At 59.6% G+C, this 19,715-nt stretch overlaps 2 protein-coding genes across 2 annotated transcripts; one reads left to right on the top strand and one right to left on the bottom strand.

The window, feature by feature from the left end:
* Positions 1–1,192: 1,192 nt before the first annotated feature.
* On the top strand, positions 1,193–11,511 carry VWCE (von Willebrand factor C and EGF domains). The gene is made up of 20 exons (XM_030483601.1): positions 1,193–1,494; positions 1,910–2,004; positions 2,080–2,169; positions 2,296–2,424; positions 2,501–2,617; positions 3,333–3,449; positions 3,642–3,770; positions 3,865–4,181; positions 4,260–4,356; positions 4,430–4,512; positions 6,147–6,234; positions 6,374–6,459; positions 7,737–7,854; positions 8,740–8,825; positions 8,975–9,071; positions 9,580–9,662; positions 9,815–9,905; positions 9,986–10,068; positions 10,157–10,232; positions 10,384–11,511. The coding sequence occupies exons 1-20, from the start codon at positions 1,220–1,222 to the stop codon at positions 10,776–10,778; spliced, it is 2,652 nt and encodes an 883-aa protein (XP_030339461.1). The 5' UTR covers positions 1,193–1,219; the 3' UTR covers positions 10,779–11,511.
* Positions 11,512–11,918: 407 nt separating this feature from the next.
* Positions 11,919–16,419, bottom strand: LOC115607019 (pepsin A-like). The gene is given in 9 exon segments (XM_030483738.1): positions 11,919–12,104; positions 12,195–12,287; positions 12,383–12,521; positions 12,623–12,739; positions 13,328–13,604; positions 13,607–13,729; positions 13,933–14,050; positions 15,965–16,112; positions 16,340–16,419. Coding segments are annotated over 9 exon segments (1,221 nt in total). The 5' UTR covers positions 16,396–16,419; the 3' UTR covers positions 11,919–11,954.
* Positions 16,420–19,715: the final 3,296 nt, after the last annotated feature.

Genomic DNA, 19,715 nt, shown 5'->3' on the forward strand with positions numbered 1-19,715 from the left:
GTCTCTGTGTCCACTGGATTTCACCCAGTGTGCGATCCCCATCCACAACCCCTCACGTTAAGATCCCCATATCCCATCCTGGGCAGGTTTTCCCTAAATCCCTCCCTCCAGCAGCACTTTTCCAGCAGCACGAGGTGGGCAGCATCCTGCATCCCAACAGTTGGGTTTCCTCTCCCTGTTTCCTGGCAGGAGCAGGCTGTATTTGGGCATCTCTCAGCTCAGAGATGCTGGTTTGGATTGGGGGAAGCACATCCTGCCCCTTTACAATGAGCCTGGGCTCTGTGCTCGGTGCTGGCTGTGAGCAGGAGGCATCTGTATGAGCCTGGGTGTTGAAGCTTTGGGGTGAGATGCTTCCTTGGTGCCCCACCACAACTGGGGGGGTCCAAGGAACACACCAGCCTGGCTCTGCATGGCTCCCATTAGCAAAAGTGGGGGTGCTGGGGTGATGCTGGCAGCATCCCCCCCTTTTACTGTGCAAACAGGCTCCTGCGGTGGGTGTTTATCCCATGCACTGCCCCTGCTCCATCCATATCCCAGGGTTGGGATCATGTCCCCCCTGTGTTGTGACCACCCTGGGGGTCCTGCACCCCTAAACCACCTTATTCCCCCGCCCAGCACCCTGTAACCCCCACTTGTAAGCATGCAGGGGGTGACCCCAACCCTTGGACAGGGCTGAATATCTGGGGGTTGGAATCCTTATGGAATGGGGACCTGGAGCCTGCAGGGATTGACCCTGGAGCAGCACCAGCCCTTTGCTCCCTCCCATCAATCATTTACCTGCCTCCGACCTTCACTCCAGCCCCTGGCGCTTGGAGGGGGGGGGGGGTTGTTTGGTTGGGGGGTGACCCCATTGCACGGGTACCCCCCCAGCACCCCGTTGGGTGCCCCCCCAGCACCCCCAGCTCCACTTTGGCCCCTTTATCTGCTGCGTGCTCCTCTCTGGTGGGTCCCTGTGCAGGGCTGGGAAGGCGGCCCAGTGCCGCCAGGAGGAGGAGGAGCGGTGGGGAGAGGCCATGCCGGAGCTTTGCCAGATGTGGGAAAGGGAGAGAAAGGGGGGGAACGACGCTTCCCGCCGCGTCGGGAGACCCCATTCCCTGTATCCCTGAGCCCCCACTCCCATCGCTGGGATTGGAGCCGCTCGCTTCGTCCCTACGAGCCGGGCTTAGCGCGAGCATCCCCAAAGCAACGCGTCCCTCCATGGGTGCAGAGCCGGGTGCTGATGGGTCCCCCCCCACCCCTGCAGCGCTCCCCGCTCTCGCCTCCCTCCACCCCCCGCATTGTTCCCGGCGTGGAAGCCGGGAGGAGGAGCAGGGCCAAGGGCCAGCATGCGGTAGGCGCCCGTTGCAGGAAGGCAGGAGCGTGCCGTCGCCTGGAGCCGCCTGTCATGTTGGTCGAGCTGCTCTTCCAGGCTGCCTGTGTGTCCCTCTTCATCCCGGGCGGCCAGGGCAGGGTGTATCCCGGGAGGAAGAAGCCGGCCAGCTTTGCCGTAGAGAGGTAGCCGGGTTTCCCCCTTCTTCTCCTTCTTCCTTTCCTTCTCCTTCTCCCAGCTACACCTGGGCACTGGGTTGTGCTGTGCCAAACTCCAGCTCTCCGGCCCCAAAACTGGTTCTGGTTGTGCTGCCCATCCCTCTGCATCCATGTCCCGCTCTCTTCTCCATGTTTGGGATAGTTGGGGTACGGTTCTCCTTCCATCCCACTTGTTTTGGGGTCACGCTGCACCCCGCTTCACCCCGTCCCTGCATCCACACACTGCCCGCTATAGTGTGGCCATGGGCGCGTTGTGACCGCTCCTCATATCCCCTTATCACCGGGGCACAGGGTTCCCCAATGGCTTAAGGAGCTCCCCCAGGACCTTTGCTCTGTCCCAGGGGTTTGGGATGGGGTGGCCTCACCCCCTCATCTCCCACAGGCGCCGCGTGGGGCCCCACGTCTGCTTCTCCGGCTTCGGCAGCGGATGTTGTCCCGGGTGGATGCTGTCTCCGGGCAGCGGGCAGTGCACCCTGCGTGAGTAATGGGCTCATAGCGGGGATATGGGGGGTCCCTGCCCTCCTCATGGCCACTTGTCCCCTCTCCCCACAGCACTTTGTCCCTTTGGTTGCGGCAGCGGCTTGTGCATCGCTCCCAACCTGTGCTCCTGCCCCGATGGCGAGCAGGGCATCACCTGCCCAGGTACCACCCCAAACCTCGCATCCCTCCTTGTCACCTGCATCCCATCCCTGCCAGGATGCTCCCAGCGCAATCCCTATGGGATGGGGTGGCATCGGTGCCCTGTGGACCCCAACATCCCTGTTCCAGAGCCACCAGGGACATGCGGGGAGTACGGCTGCGACCTCGCCTGTAACCACGGCGGGTGCCAAGAGGTTGCCCGTGTCTGTCCCCTCGGCTTCTCCATGGTGGAGACATCCAACGGCATCCGCTGCACCGGTGAGAGGGATGGGGGGGTCCCGGCGGGATGGGGGTCATGGTCCCCCATCTCCATCTCTCTCTTCTCACCCCTCAGACATCGATGAGTGCCTGAGCGCTGCCTGCGAGGGGCTCTGTGTGAACACCGAGGGCGGCTTCGTCTGTGAGTGCGGCCCCGGGATGCAGCTCTCTGCCGACCGCCACAGCTGCCAGGGTGCGTGGGGCTGGGAGGGGGACGGGGGGACAGGGGAGAAGGACTTGGGGGTGTTGGGTGAGGAGAAGCTCCCCATGATCCGGCTTCAGTGTGTGCTTGAGCGCAGAACCCCCCCGTGTGCTGGGCTGCACCCCCAGAGCGTGAGCAGCAGCTCAGGGAGGGGATCCTGCCCCTCTGCTCTGTGACATCCCGCTTGGATGCTGCATCCAGGTCTGGTGTCCTCAGCATCAGGAGGACATGGAGCTGTTGGAGCGAGGCCAGAGGAGGCCACGAGGATGCTCAGGGGCTGGAGCAGCTCCCGTATGGAGCCAGGCTGAGAACATTGGGGCTGTTCAGCCTGGAGAAGAGAAGCTGCGTGGAGACCTCAGAGCAGCTTCCAGGGTCTGAAGGGGGTACAAGGGTGCTGGAGAGGGACCTTCATCAGGGACTGGAGTGACAGGACAAGGGGTGATGGGTTCACACTGAAACAGGGGGGAATTAGGTTGGAGATAAGGAAGCTGTTCCCTGTGAGGGTGCTGAGGCGCTGGCACAGGGTGCCCAGAGAAGCTGTGGCTGCCCCATCCCTGGCAGTGTCCAAGGCCAGGTTGGACACAGGGGCTTGGAGCAACCTGCTCTAGTGGAAGGTGTCCCTGCCCGGGGCAGGGGGTTGGAACTGGAGGAGCTTTAAGCTCCCTTCATGCCAAACCATTCCATGATTCCATGACCCTCCCCGCAGACACAGACGAGTGCTTGGCCACCCCGTGCCAGCACCGCTGCAAGAACAGCATCGGCAGCTACCGCTGCTCCTGCCGGCCCGGGTACCACCTCCATGGGAACAGACACTCCTGTGTGGGTGAGCGCTGCATCCGAACCCCCTCTTCCCTCCCCACACCACGAATCCAATGGGATGGAGGCGACCATTGACCCCATTGATGTGCTTTTGCCACCTTACCCTCACCCTTGCATGGGCTTGGTGCTCCTGAGCCAATTCCTGGGATAACAGCGACATTCCCGGGATGTCACTGACTTGTCCCCTTGTCCCCAGATGTCAATGAGTGCCGGAGGCCGGGGGAGCGCCGCACGTGCCAGCATTCCTGCCACAACACCCCGGGCAGCTTCCAATGCTCCTGCCGCCCCGGCTACCGCCTCAGCGGGGACAGGGTGTCCTGTGAAGGTATCCTTCCCATCCGGATCAGCGCCGGGAAGCGGAGCAGGATGCTGCCGTTCCCTGCCCTTCCCCAAGTGATGCCCGTTCCCTCCTTTCCCAGGTTACCCCAAATCCATCCTGGCGCCATCGCCCATCCTGCAATCCCTGCAGCATCCTCCCACCCTGGTCCTGCTCCCTCCTCCCGGCTCCGGGGCATCCCTCCTGGTCCCCAGGGGCTCCCCTTCATCCCAGCTCCCCGCTGCGGCTCCCGGTACCCAATTCCCTCCCTCTTCTCCGGTGTTCCCGGCCACGGAGCCATCCCAACACGCAGCTCCCGGATCCTCCACCCCATCAGCCCCGCGCTGTTGGGACCAGGGGGTCCCTCGGGAGCCTGGTGCTCGCTGGATGGAGCCGGGATGCCGGAGCTGCTCCTGCCTGGTGAGCACCGTGTCCCCCCTCCTTGTCCCACCTCCCCATGTCACCATGGCCCTGCTGAGCCACCCTGTGCCCATGCAGGGGGGACAAGTGCTCTGTGAGGCCGTGACCTGCCCCACGGTGACCTGCTCCCATCCATTGCCTGCTCCGAGCGGGAGCTGCTGCCCCACTTGTGCAGGTGAGCCCCAAAACACCCCCCCCCGCCAGCCCCATTGCATGGGGCAGCCCCCCCTGACCCCCTGGTCCCACAGGCTGCCTGCACGAAGGGGTGGCGCGGGCTGAGGGTGATGTCTTCTCCTTGTCCGATGGGAACTGCACCGTCTGTGTCTGCTTGGTGAGCATACAGCATCCCCCTTGTCCCCATGTCCCCCGCATCCCATCGTCCTTGCGTCCCTGTGTTCCTGCATCCCATCCTCCTTGTGTCCCTGTGTTCCCTGCATCCCATCCTCCTTGTGTCCCTGTGTCCCCTGCATCCCATCCTCCTTGTTCATGTGCTCCCTGCATCCCATCCTCCTTGTGTCCCTGTGTTCCTGCATCCCATCCTCCTTGTGTCCCTGTGTTCCTGCATCCCATCCTCCTTGTGTCCCTGTGTCCCCTGCATCCCATCCTCCTTGTGTCCCTGTGTTCCTGCATCCCATCCTCTTTGTGCCCATGTCCCCTGCATCCCATCCTCCTTGTGTCCCTGTGTTCCTGCATCCCATCCTCCTTGTGTCCCTGTGTCCCCTGCATCCCATCCTCCTTGTGTCCCTGTGTCCCCTGCATCCCATCCTCCTTGTGTCCCTGTGTTCCTGCATCCCATCCTCCTTGTGTCCCTGTGTTCCTGCATCCCATCCTCCTTGTGTCCCTGTGTCCCCTGCATCCCATCCTCCTTGTGTCCCTGTGTCCCCTGCATCCCATCCTCCTTGTGTCCCTGTGTTCCTGCATCCCATCCTCCTTGTGTCCCTGTGTCCCCTGCATCCCATCCTCCTTGTGTCCCTGTGTCCCCTGCATCCCATCCTCCTTGTGTCCCTGTGTTCCTGCATCCCATCCTCCTTGTGTCCCTGTGTCCCCTGCATCCCATCCTCCTTGTGTCCCTGTGTCCCCTGCATCCCATCCTCCTTGTGTCCCTGTGTTCCTGCATCCCATCCTCCTTGTGTCCCTGTGTCCCCTGCATCCCATCCTCCTTGTCCCCATGTCCTCTGCATCCCATTCTCCTTGTTCGATGTGCTCCCTGCGTCCCATCCTCCTTGTGTCCCTGTGTTCCTGCATCCCATCCTCCTTGTGTCCCTGTGTCCTCTGCATCCCATCCTCCTTGTGTCCCTGTGTTCCTGCATCCCATCCTCTTTGTGCCCATGTCCCCTGCATCCCATCCTCCTTGTGTCCCTGTGTCCCCTGCATCCCATCCTCCTTGTGTCCCTGTGTTCCTGCATCCCATCCTCCTTGTGTCCCTGTGTCCCCTGCATCCCATCCTCCTTGTTCATGTGTCCCCTGCATCCCATCCTCCTTGTGTCCCTGTGTTCCTGCATCCCATCCTCCTTGTGTCCCTGTGTCTCCTGCATCCCATCCTCCTTGTGTCCCTGTGTTCCTGCATCCCATCCTCCTTGTCCCCATGTCCCCTGCATCCCATCCTCTTTGTGCCCATGTCCCCTGCATCCCATCCTCCCTGTCCCTATGTCCCCTGCATCCCATCCTCCTTGTCCCCATGTTTCCCCTGCATCCCATCCTCCTTGTCCCCATGTGTCCCCTACATCCCATCCTCCCTGTCCCCCAGCTATCCCCTCAATCCCCCTCTCCCTGTCCCCAAGCATCCCTCCAATCCCATTTTCCCCGTCCCCAGCCGTCCCCTACATCCCATCCTCCTTGTCCCCAAGGACAGGGAGCATCCCCCCGCATCCCTGCTCAGGGTGCTGGAATGGGATGTGCTGGAGCAGATGATGCCTTGCATGAGGAAGAGGTGACCTTGTGACAGCCCCATGTTCTCCTCCACAGGCTGGAAACATCTCCTGCATCTCCCCCGAGTGCCCCCCAGGCTCCTGCCCCAGCTCCTCCTCACCCGACTGCTGCTCCTGCCAGCCAGGTGGGTCCGAGACCCCCATCCCTTGGGATGTGTGGGGCAGGGGGCCCCCAGGCCCTGCTGGGATGGGGATGGGGTTCAGCAGGAGCTGTGCTTCGCTCCATGACCCCATTCCTGGTCCTGCTGCCTCTCTCCTCCCCAGCAAAGTGCAGCTTTCGGGGTCGCACGTACGCGCACGGTGCCCGCTTCAGCCTGGATGGGGATGAGTGCACCATCTGCGTCTGCAGGGTAGGTCCTGGGATCCCCAGGGATGCTCCAGGGATTCCCTGCACCATCCTGCTGGATGGAACCAGGGATGCTCCAGGGCTTCCCTGTATCATCCTGCTGGAGGGAACCAGGGATGCTCCAGGGATTCACTGTGTCATCCTGCTGGATGGGAAGCAGTGATGTTCCAGGGCTTCCCTGCACCATCCTGCTGGATGGAACCAGGGATGCTCCAGGGCTTCCCTGCACCATCCTGCTGGATGGAACCAGGGATGCTCCAGGGCTTCCCTGTATCATCCTCCTGGATGGAACTAGGGATGCTCCGGGGATTCCCTGTATCATCCTGCTGGATGGGAACCAGGGATGCTCCAGGGCTTCCCTGCATCCTCCTGCTGGAGGGAACCAGGGATGCTCCAGGGCTTCCCTGCATCATCCCACTGGAGGGAACCAGGGATGCTCCAGCACTTCCCTGTATCATCCTGCTGGATGGAACCAGGGATGCTCTGGGGCTTCCCTGTATCATCCTGCTGGAGGGAACCAGGGATGCTCCAGGGCTTCCCTGTATCATCCTGCTGGAGGGAACCAGGGATGCTCCAGGGATTCCCTGCATCATCCCACTGGAGGGAACCAGGGATGCTCCAGGGCTCCCCTGCACCATCCTGCTGGAGGGGAACCAAGGATGCTTCAGGGCTTCCCTGTATCATCCTGCTGGATGGAACTAGGGATGCTCCAGGGATTCCCTGTATCATCCTGCTGGATGGGAACCAGGGATGCTTCAGGGCTTCCCTGTATCATCCTGCTGGATGGAACTAGGGATGCTCCAGGGCTTCCCTGCATCATCCTGCTGGATGGAACCAGGGATGCTCCAGGGATTCCCTGTATCATCCTGCTGGATGGGAAGCAGTGATGTTCCAGGGCTCCCCTGCACCATCCTGCTGGATGGAACCAGGGATGCTCCAGGGCTTCCCTGCACCATCCTGCTGGATGGAACCAGGGATGCTCCAGGGCTTCCCTGTATCATCCTGCTGGATGGAACTAGGGATGCTCCAGGGATTCCCTGTATCATCCTGCTGGATGGGAACCAGGGATGCTCCAGGGCTTCCCTGCATCCTCCTGCTGGAGGGAACCAGGGATGCTCCAGGGCTTCCCTGCATCCTCCTGCTGGAGGGAACCAGGGATGCTCCAGGGCTCCCTTGCACCATCCGGGGGAGGGGGGGGATCCAGCCCTTGCCTGGCGCTGCAGCGGGGTGGGTGGCACAGGGGGGGCTGTGCCCGGGGGGTGACAGGTCCCATGTCCCCAGGCTGGCGAGGTGGAGTGCTCCTTTGCCCCCTGCCCCGCGCTGGACTGTCCCCAGCACCAGCAGCACCTGAGCCCCGGGCAGTGCTGCTTCACCTGCCGGGACCCCCCGGCCCCCGCCGGTGAGACGGGGGGTGGGATGGGATGGGATGGGATGGGAAGGGATGGGATGGGAAGGGATGGGATGGGGGGACAAGGAGAGTGGGATGGGAGAGATGCTTGCGGACAAGGAAAATGAGATTGGGGGGACAGATGTGGGACAGTGGGGATGGGATGCAGGGGATGCGGGTACAAGAAGGATGGAATGCAGGGGACATGGGGACAAGAAGACGGGATGTAGGAGAAATGGGGACAAGGAGAATGGGATGTGGGGGATGTTGGGATGAGGAGGATAGGATGTAGGGGACATTTGGGGACAAGGAGAGTGGGATGTAGGGGATGTTGGGACAAGGAGGATAGGATGTAGGGGGCATTTGGGGACAAGGAAGATGGGATGTAGGGAACATGGGGATAAGGAGGATGGGATGTAGAGGATGTGGGGACAACAAGAATGGAATGTAGGGGACATGAGGACAAGGAGGATGGGATGGAGGGGACACATGGGGAGAAGGAGGATGGGATGTAGGGGACATGAGGACAAGGAGGATGGGATGGAGGGGACATGGGGATGGGCAGCGTGGGATGTGGGGACCATTGGGAATGGGGAGGGTGGGAGGTTGGGAATACTGGGGCACAGGGAGGGTGGGCTATATGGGGACAGCTGGGGATAAGGAAGATGGGATGTAGGGAACATGGGCACAAGGAGGATGGGATGTAGGAGACGTGGACAGGGAGGGCAGGGGAGCTGGATGTGGGTGCACAGGGACAGGCAGGGCATTGGGGGGCTGCACATCCACGGGGTTTGGAGGTGGGGAATGGGCACCATATACGTGTCCAGCACTGGATGCGTGCAGGAGGGTGACAGGCTGGGGGTACCCATGTCCCCTCTATCCCATCCCCATCCCAAGGTTGCTTCCTGGATGACAACGGTGTGGAGTTTCCCATCGGACAGATCTGGTCTCCGGGCGATCCCTGTGAGTTATGCATCTGCCAGGTGAATGAGAACCTGCTCTGCTCCACTCCTCCCCTCGGCATGCCGGGCTCCCCACGGCCACCATCCCTGGCGCTTCCCTGCCTCTGGGGGCTTTCATCCCCATGGATTTGGGCAGCCCGAGGTCTCGGTCAAGTGCTTCTCCCCTGCAGGCTGATGGCTCAGTGAGCTGCAAGAGGACAGACTGTGTGGAGACGTGTCCCTACCCCATCCGCATCCCAGGACAGTGCTGCCCCGACTGCTCCGCAGGTGAGGATGCTGTATCCATAGGGATACAGGGAGGTGGCAGCATGGCAACGGGGCTGGTGCAGGGCCTGGAGCACAAGTGTGATGAGGAACGGCTGAGGGACCTGGGGGGGTTCAGTCTGGAGAAGAGAAGGCTCAGGGGGGACCTTCTCGCTCTCTGCAACTGCCTGACAGGAGGATGGAGCCAGGAGGGGGCTGGGCTCTGCTCCCAAGGAACAAGGGATGGGACAAGAGGAAACGGCCTCAAGCTGCACCAGGGGAGGTTTAGATGGAGATGAGGAACAATTCCTTCCCCAGAGGGTGCTCAGGCATTGGAACAGGCTGCCCAGGGCAGGGCTGGAGCCACCGGCCCTGGGGGGGTTCCCAAACCCTATAGACAAGGCCTCAGTGCCGTGGGTCAGTGGTGGCCTTGGGGTTGGACTTGATGATCTTAAAGCTCTTTCTCACCCTCCTTGACTCTCTGGAGGTCCCAAACTCATCCACCCACCACAAACCCCCCTTCTCCTTTTAGGATGCACCTACATGGGGAGGATCTTCTATAACAACGAGACCTTCCCCTCCGTCCTGGACCCGTGTCTCAGCTGCATTTGCCTGGTGAGGGCTGTGCCAGGCACCACGAGATGCTTTTGGCTCTTTGCCCCATGGGTTAAGCCCAAGTTTTTTCCTCCTTTGCAGGAAAAAGCTTTGGGGAATTCCCCCTTTTTCCCCCCATTCCCGGTGCGGGCTCTAATTCCCGTCTCTCGCAGTTGGGCTCGGTGGCCTGTTCCCCCATGGACTGTGCCATCTTCTGCACATACCCCTTCCACCCCGAGGGCGAGTGCTGCCCCGTCTGTAACGGTAGGGACCAAAGGGACAACAAGGGGGTCCCGTCCCCACCTTGTCCCCTCCATCACCCCACACATCATCGCTCCCCATAGACTGCAACTACCAAGGTCGGAAGGTGGGGAATGGCCAAACCTTCACCCCCGAGGGACAGCCCTGCACCCGCTGTACCTGCCAGGTGACCGGGGTGCCGTGGTGGTGGCACAGGGGACAGTGGAGGGGTGGCAATGGGGTGGCTGACCCCCAACCTTCCCCATTGGTGCCAGCTTGGGGAGGTGAGCTGTGAGCAGAGGCTGTGCCCCCGGTCCTGCGCGGAGCTCGCTGCGCCCTGCCAAGCTCAAGGTGATGCTCAGGGCGATGGTGGTGGCGGGGGGTGGTTTTGGGATGGGGCCCCCCCCCCCCCCCCGCTTTGGAGCACCCTGGGGTGCACCCATCCAGCCTATGGGGGTCCCCAAGGGGGAGGTGGGTGCTAACACAAAGCATCTCTCCATAGCCACAGACGTCCGGCTCCCGCTGCAGAGCAGTGACCCGGCCCCATCCCTGTCCCCATCCCTGTCCCGATCCCTGTCCCCAAGCCATGAGGACACCCCCATTGCCACCCCAACTCGCCCCCCAACATCCCGCCCCCCCCGGCCCCGCCTGGCCCAGCTCCTGCTCCCCAACACAGCCCCCCCCGGCCCCTCTTTGGGGGGTGCAGGAGCTGGGGAGCGCCCCGAGGCCACGCTGAGCCCCTCGGGGCACCCATCTCTGCCCCCCAACACCCCCTCTGAGGCAGGAGCCCCCCCGGCTCCCACAGGCAGCCCCAGAGCTCAGGGACCCCCCGAGGACACGGAGCCCTTTGCTGTGACACCGGCCAGAGGGGACAGCCCCGGTGCCACGGCCCCTTAGGGCCCGAGTGCCACAGGGTGAGGATGGAGAGGAGGAGGAGGAGGAGGAGGAGGAGGATGAAGAAGAAGAGGAGGAGAAGGGGGTCTGCAGGACCAGCAGGTCTGGCCCACCAGGCCCCCGGGGTGATGGGTGGCTGGGGAGGGGGTGCCAAGCAGATAGGGTGGGCAATAGCATCCCAGCTCCATGGGGGCATCCTGGATCCCATGGATGCCTCCCAGATCCATGGGTACATCATGGCTCCCATAGATGCATCCCAGGTCCCATGGGTGCAGCCCATCTCCCATGGGTGCATCCCAGCTCTATCGGTGCATCCCATCTCCCATGGGTGCATCCCATTTCCCATGGGTGCACCCCAGCTTCCATGGGTACATCCCAGCTCCCACAGATGTATCTCACCTCCCATGGGTGCATCCCATCTCCCATGGGTGCCTGGGCACTGCTTCTCTCTCAGGCAGAGATTGTGTGGTCCCCATCTGCCCTGGGGTATTGGGGTCCGCCAGGAGCACCCCCCATCCCCCTGGAGCATCCCTAAGGAACCCCAGCCCCAAAGGCTGGATCCCCCCAGCAGGATGGTGCAGGGAAGCCCTGGAGCAGCCCTGGGGACCCCCAGCCCCAAACCAGCCCCCCAAGTGCCTTGTGCACCCCTAGGGTGCTGCTGCCCCAGCTCCTGGCCTGGGGTTGGGGGGCCCTGCCTTCCCTGCCACCAATAAAGTCACCCTCATATTTATGCCCTGTCCCCTTACTCCTGCTTGTACCAACTATAGGGCTGCTACAGGTGTCCTTGGGGGGGGATTTGGGGTGTGCAGCCCCCCAGGATGGTGGTGGAGTGTTCACCCCCCCACCCCGAGTTGGGTTTGGGGATGGATGTGCCATGTCCCAGAGGGGTCTTCATGGACCTCTGCAGGTTGATCCTTAGGGAATGGTGCTGAGGGGGGGTGGGTTTGGGAGCTGGTTTGCATGGCTGAGGGCATCACCAGGGGGTGAAGGTGGCACCATCCTGCCCACCCACCGCTGTCCATGCCCAGGGATGAGGTGGCACCTGAAGCCAAAGAGACACAACTCAAAGATGCTTCTATACAGCTTTATTGGTGGCTGTGGCAGGAGATGACAGGAGAGCTGCCAAGCTAGGGCAATGGGGCAGCAGTGGGGAGCAATGGGGCAGCACTGCCTTGTGCTTCAGGCCAGGCGGGACAAGCCCACCGTGTTCTTGGCCCTGTTGAAGATCACGTAGTACTCGCGGATGAAGACATCCCCCAGGATCCAGCTCACCCCAGACTCGGTGGAGACATCCATGCCTTCAAAGGCCAGGCTGCAGACCCCATCGCTCTGCAGCCAAAAACAGGGTAGATGGTGGTTACCAGCTCCTGGACCCTTCTCCCTGAGCCCTCCCAGTCCCCATCCCAGCAGGATGCTCACCTCCACCACGTAGGCACTGGGTGTCAGAGGGAATGCTGCGCTATTCAGGTAGAAGACAACGTCGGGCAGGCTGTCCACAGAGCTGCATTGGACCTGGGGGGGACACAGTGGGGGTTCAGTGGTCACCGCAAGAAGGACCAAGTACCCCAGGGAAGCCCCACAGCTCTTTGTGCTCCTCTGGGTCTCACCTCGCCGCTGGAGCTGGCACCAAGGGTATCGTAGAGACTCTCGAGGTCTTCGTAGGGCATGGCGAGCAGCGAGGTGCCCGTGTCCACGATGGCCTGGCAGCTGTCGGAGCAGGCGACCGCCTCATCATCGATGGAGACTCTGGGGACAAAAGGGACACAGGGTGAGGCTCCTCGGTGCTGCACCCCCAAACCCACCGTCTGCAGGGCGAGGGGAGCCCCCCGGAGCTGCCCCAGGGTTACCTGTCCATGGTGATCTGCCAGTAGGTCTCATCGGAGACGGGGATCCAGCTGATGCCGTTGCTGACATAATCGTAGTCGATGGCACCAAAGAGGACAAAGCTGCCCTTCTCCTCATCCCTGTAAAGGGGAAACCATCAGATGAGGGTCCCATCCCACCACCACCATCATGGCAATGCCATCATCATCACGGCAATGTCATCACCACCATTGCAATGTCATCATCATCACGGCAATGCCATCACCACCACGGCAATGTCATCACCACCACGGCAATGCCATCACCACCACGGCAATGTCATCACCACCACGGCAATGCCATCACCACCACGGCAATGTCATCACCACCACGGCAATGTCATCACCACCACGGCAATGCCATCATCATCACGGCAATGTCATCACCACCATTGCAATGTCATCATCATCACGGCAATGCCATCATCATCATGGCAATGTCATCACCACCATTGCAATGCCATCACCACCACGGCAATGCCATCATCATCACGGCAATGTCATCACCATCATTGCAATGTCATCACCACCACGGCAATGTCATCACCACCACAGCAATGCCACCACCAGCATGTCCCCAGGAGCCAGGGGATGTCACAGCACCAGGGAATGGTGTTGGAGCCAGCCCTGGTAGGAAGGAAATGGAAGATGATCCTTCCCAAGAGCTGTGTGTTTCTGGCCAGGACTTACTTGCTCAGGTAGACAGAGAAGAGGTCTCTGGACACAAGATCTTCCTTCATCATGTTGTCAAAGACAGGGGTGGCTCCAGAAGAGGAGATGCTGGGGTAAGCCAGCCCCAGGATGCCATCGAAGGGGCAGTAGTAGAAGAAGTCACCAGGTTCAGTCTCAGACAGCCCAAAGATCTGGTTGGTGATCTTGATGTCCGCAACCTGGGCAGAGAGATGGGGAGAAGGGCTTGGTTTGGCTGTTCCAATGTCCTCAATCCCATGGGATGGAGGAGCTGGTGCCTCACCCTGACGGTGTCATAGCCCAGGACTCCAGTCATGCTGCCGGTGCCGTAGGCGATGTAGAGGCTGTCGTTGGTGCTGACGAAGGTGGAGGAGTCTGCTGGGTTGAAACGCTTGTGGTCGCCTGTGGGGATGGAAGGGAGATGGTCACGGTCCATCCTGACCTCAGCGGCTGAGGATGCATCTCCAGTGCGTCCCCATTGCCCTAAATCCCTTGGGAGAGGCAGGGCAGAGCCCTCCTCATCTCCCAACCCCTCCGAGGGCTCCCAGGGGTTCCGGGGGGCTCCCCCCCTTGCCCCGGTGGCCACGGGGCTGGCAGACACCTACTGCAGGCCAGGCTGCTGCAGTACACCGAGGGCACCCACAGGTTGGAGGAGCCGGTGTCGAAGATGACGGTGAAATCCTGGGCTGGGGTGCCGATGGAGATGGTGCCGTAGTAGGAGTTCTGTCAAGGGAGGGGGGGTAGGGGGTTAGCGGGATGGAGAAAGGGCGAACAGGATGGATAAGGGGCTAGTGGGGGGGGTAAGGGGCTAGTGGGATCGATAAGGGGCTAGTGGGATCAATAAGGGGCTAGTGGGATCAATAAGGGGCTCATGGGATCAATAAGGGGCTCGTGGGATCAATAAGGGGCTCGTGGGATCAATAAGGAGCTAGTGGGATGGATAAGGGCCTAGTGGGATCAATAAGGAGCTAGTGGGATGGATAAGGGCCTAGTGGGATCAATAAGGAGCTAGTGGGATCAATAAGGGGTTAGTGGGATGGATAAGGGGTTAGTGGGATCGATAAGGGGCTAGTGGGATCAATAAGGGGTTAGTGGGATGGATAAGGGGTTAGTGGGATCGATAAGGGGCTAGTGGGATCAATAAGGGGTTAGTGGGATGGATAAGGGGTTAGTGGGATCGATAAGGGGCTAGTGGGATCAATAAGGAGCTAGTGGGATGGATAAGGGCCTAGTGGGATCAATAAGGAGCTAGTGGGATGGATAAGGGCCTAGTGGGATCAATAAGGAGCTAGTGGGATCAATAAGGGCTTAGTGGGATGGATAAGGGGTTAGTGGGATCGATAAGGGGCTAGTGGGATCAATAAGGGGTTAGTGGGATGGATAAGGGGTTAGTGGGATCGATAAGGGGCTAGTGGGATCAATAAGGGGTTAGTGGGATGGATAAGGGGTTAGTGGGATCGATAAGGGGCTAGTGGGATCAATAAGGGGTTAGTGGGATGGATAAGGGGTTAGTGGGATCGATAAGGGGCTAGTGGGATCAATAAGGGGTTAGTGGGATGGATAAGGGGTTAGTGGGATCGATAAGGGGCTAGTGGGATCAATAAGGGGCTCGTGGGATCAATAAGGAGCTAGTGGGATCAATAAGGAGCTAGTGGGATCAATAAGGGGCTAGTGGGATCAATAAGGGGCTAGTGGGATCAATAAGGAGCTAGTGGGATCAATAAGGGGTTAGTGGGATCGATAAGGGGCTAGTGGGATCAATAAGGGGCTCGTGGGATCAATAAGGAGCTAGTGGGATCAATAAGGGGCTAGTGGGATCAATAAGGGGTTAGTGGGATGGATAATCATGGAATCACAGAATCCCAGGCTGGTTTGGGTTGGAAAGGACCTTAAGACCATCGAGTTCCAACCTCCTGCCATGGGCAGGGACACCTCGCACTAGACCATGGGCTAGTGGGATGGGTAAGGGATGAGTGGGATGGATACGGGACTAGCAGGATGGATAATGGGCTAATGGGGTGGGCAAGGGGCTAGTGGGATGAGTTAAAGGGCTAGTGGAATAACTTCATGGGTTACAGGAATTGGTAAAGGATTAGAGGGACAGGTAGGGAATGGTATATCAAGTAAGAGGCTAGTCGTCCAGGTAAGGGGCTAGTGGGATGACTTAATGGGTTAGAGGAATGGGCAGGGGCTACTGGAACAGGTAAGGGGCCAGTGGGATGGCTCAATATATTAGGGAAACTGGTAAAGGATGAGAGGGACTGGTAAGGAACCAGCACATCAAGTAAGAGGCTAGCAGGCCAGATAATGGGCTAGCAGGATGAGTAAGTGGCCAATGGGTCAGATAAGGGGCTAGTAGGATGGGTAATGGGTTAAGGGAATGGGGAAGGGCTAGTGGAACAGGTAAGGGGCCAGTGGGATAAGTTAACAGGTCAGGGGAATGGCTAAAGGATTAGAGGGAAAGGTAAGGAACTATTGGGATGGGTAAAGGGCCGGCGGCGTGGGGAATGGCTTAGGGGAATGGGTAAGGAGCTAATGGAACAGGTAAGGGGCTAGAGGGATGGGAAAGGGGCCAGTGGGATGGGAAAGGGGCCAGAGGGATGGGAAGGAGCCAGTCCCTCTCCCTGCCGTGCTCACATCCATGTAGTTCTGCATGGGCTCAGAAGAGGAGAGGGAGCTGTAGTACTTGGCAGCCGGGTTGTAGGGATGCTGCTTGAGGTAGCTCTCCAGCAAGCCATGCTCCTTCAGGGACTGCCGCAGGGTCTTGCCCTTCCTCAGGGTGATCCTGGGGCAGGGGAGAGGGACCCGTCACCAGGAGCCACGCAGGGATGTGCTCTGGGGGCTGTGGGTCCCCCCATTCATGTGGGACCCAGAGATCTCCTCGCTATAGGGAGCCTCGGCCATGGTAATGGCTTGCGAGGCTGCAGCTTGTCCCCACATCGCCGCACTTGTCACCCCAAGCATAGGTTCTGGGAGGTCTTCAGCACCCCAAACCCTCTCCCCAGTGCTTACCTGTGGGGAAGGCATTGTGCCAGGGCCACCAAGCCGAAGAGCAGGAGCAGCTTCATGGTGGTTCTACCTGCTGAGGTGTAGCGACACAGCCTGCGAGTCCCAGGCAGGCTCCTTATATCCCGAGCGCGTTGTTTGGGCAGTGCTCACGATAAGGAAGGCAAACAGCTCCCGGGGCACTTATCACAACGTCCTTAACGGAGGCAGTGGGGCAATGTCAAGCTGAGGGTGCTCCATCTTCACCCAAGTCAAATGCTGGGGCCTGGAGGTGCTTGTGGAAGGCTGGAGCTGGGAGAGAAGCACCCTCCGGGGTTCTCCGGGTCCCAACAGGGAGGCACCGCAGGTCCCTCACCCATCCCATTGCTGCCTATGGAAGTGGGATCAGCCAGAGGTTAACCTGGGACCTCATGGGGGAAAACCCAGCTCAGGATGCTGCTGATTGAGCAATGCCAAGGTCACTGGTGCTGGGCTACGTCAGTGGTGCTGGACCAGGCTCCTTGGCCTCCATCACAGCACCACGTGCAGCCACGGTCACCTTGGCCTGCAGGAACACAAAGCCAGACCCTGCGCTGAGGAGCTGGGCACCACGGGCACCATGGGCTGGAGTTGGCTTCCATCCCTCAGCACCAGCTTCAGCCCGGCTCTGGATAACAAAGAATTAAGGGTAGATGTTAAATTGCACCAAGGAAATGAAATGAAGGAGATCCCGGTGGGATTTGATGGGTGATGAGGGGAGGAAAGGGATAAAGCACCAAATCCAAAATAGATGTGATGTGCTGTTTGGGCAAGCGGGGGCTGCTGTGAAGGTCTTGGCTGACCCTCAAGATGGAAAGTCTTGAAGCCACAGCCTCAAAACCCCACATGGAGCCTTGGCACCGTGTTCCCCATCAGCTTCGGGAGCCAAGTGTGTGCCTGCAGGTAGCTGGGAAGTGCAAAGGGAACCAGAGAGCAGAAGACAGCATCTCATTCCCACTTCACTCCATTGTATCCCTGCCCTGTGCAGGGGAGCAGTGTGATGGGCAGGAGCTGGGAGAAGGAGCAGCCCCAGCCAAGGGGCTGGTTCCCTGCACACGCATCCTTGGTGTGTTAGACATGGAAAACATAGAGCTGGAGAAGGTTATCAGAGAAGAGGGCTTGAGGATGCGTCCCTCAACGGGGATTTACTTTGGGACTGCTCCAATGGGCTGTGAGAATCATCATGGAATGGGTTGGGATGAAGGGAGCTTAAAGCTCATCCAGTTCCAACCCCTGCCACGGGCAGGGACACCTTCCACTAGAGCAGGTTGCTCCAAGCCCCTGTGTCCAACCTGGCCTTGAACACTGCCAGGGATGGGGCAGCCACAGCTTCTCTGGGCACCCTGTGCCAGCGCCTCAGCACCCTCACAGGGAACGTGCCACTTCTTCTTCCCAACACACCGTGGCCCTGCCATGGGATGAGGCCATTCCCACCAGGAAAAGCCTTTTCCTTCACACTGCACAAAGGGATTCACTACTCCATGGGGCTCAGGGGGATTTGCTGCAGGTATTAGGAAAAGCTGCTCCAAATCCCATTGGGATATAGAGTCATCCAGAGCTGGGGCTTGCTCCTTTGCCTGGCTCTTCCTTGATTATCCCGTGCTGGAAGCCCTTTGCAAGCTTCCTTCCACCTTGGAGCTGGAAGGACTGAGACATGGGGTTTCCTCCAGGAAGGCTGCTCAGAAGCACGTGCTCCATGCTGGGGTAGGGAAAGCCATAGGAGCTCCATGGGAGCTGCTGGAGGTGGCTGGAGCTCCATAAAGCAGCCATGGGCACGTGTTGGTGTGGGCCCCACATTGCAGAGCCTGTGATAGAGAGGAAGGTCCTACTGGAACTGCTCCTTGGTCCAGCCCCACAGTGGGGAACAGGAGGTGACCACTGAGTGTTGGGGAGCACAGAGGTGGAGGTGCTGGTGATGCCAAGCTGGATCCTCCTCTATTTGTGGGAAAGGGATGTTCATCCAGAGCTCATGGTGGGGCGATGGAGGGATGAGCTGCCCCAGAGGGCTCCTCCTGCACTGGGGCTCCTCGTTTTGGTAATGAGCAGAGGACTGGGAAGCTCAAGTGCTAAATTCTCTGGGATGGATCCTCTCCTTGTGTTTAACATGGACACTGGGAGATCCTCATGTCTGAGGGACGTGTAACCTGGTTTGCAATGCCACAAACACAACTTGCTTTATTCTCCACCCCGGCAGCGATGGCTTTGCCAACAGCTAAAGCTCCAAATGGATTGGATCCATTACAGCAGCTTCAAACCAGCTCCGTTTGCCTCCATCCCATGCTTCTGGGCTGATCTATGGGCCTTTAGTTGAGCTGGCCTCTTCCAAACACCCAAACTGCCTCCCAAATTCAGGGTTCTACCACGGAATGACGACTCAAAGCCATTTCCCAAGCTTTTCTTGCAGGCCACTGTTGCTGGACGTGCAACTTGGAATCACTGAGGATCCAGGTTTCAGTTTTCCTTCCGATGCAAAGAACTAACTTGTTAAAGCAGGGGAAGTTTTCGGATAAGCTCGTTCCTCTGTCAATAGATTCCATCACCAGGAGCCAATGGGAAGCTGTGCCCAGACAGGTATTGATTTTGGGGATGTATAATTGCAGCCAGGATTCCAGTTATGGAATTCAGCACCACAAAACCAATCCCAGAGCAAATATTTGGCACTTTTTCACATCAGGAACAAATGAGATGGGGGGGGGGAGGCTGGAAAAGAACCGCTTTTAGGTGCAAAATGACTTTGGAAAGGCTGCGGAGACACCTCCTGAGGTGAGGAATCCCTGGAGGGAATGCGGTGGCTGGAGGGGAGGTTTAGGAGCAGGTCACGGAGTTGGCATCACCATTGCTCATGTGAGACCCCACTTGGGGCACTGGGTGCAGGTCTGGTGTCCTCAGCATCAGGAGGACATGGAGCTGTTGGAGCAAGGCCAGAGGAGGCCACGAGGATGCTCAGGGGCTGGAGCAGCTCCCGTATGGAGCCAGGCTGAGAACATTGGGGCTGTTCAGCCTGGAGAAGAGAAGCTGCGTGGGGACCTCAGAGCAGCTTCCAGTGTCTGAAGGGGGCTACAAGGATGCTGGAGAGGGACCTTCATCAGGGACTGGAGTGATAGGACAAGGGGTGATGGGTTCAGACTGAAACAGGGAGGAATTAGGTTGGAGATAAGGAAGTTGTTCCCTGTGAGGGTGCTGAGGTGCTGGCACAGGGTGCCCAGAGAAGATTCCTTTCAATCCCCTTCTTCCTAGGATTTGCCTGGAGACACCTACAGGCTTGGTTTTTCCTGGGCTGGAAGTGGCAGAGGTTCATGCTGATGGCTCCAGACATAAAGGTCCTGTTCCTCCAGGACCTGCCTCTTGTTCCTGATGCTCCAGG

Source organism: Strigops habroptila, chromosome 4 (genome assembly GCF_004027225.2).
Source record: "Strigops habroptila isolate Jane chromosome 4, bStrHab1.2.pri, whole genome shotgun sequence".
Taxonomy (NCBI): Eukaryota; Metazoa; Chordata; class Aves; order Psittaciformes; family Psittacidae; genus Strigops; species Strigops habroptila.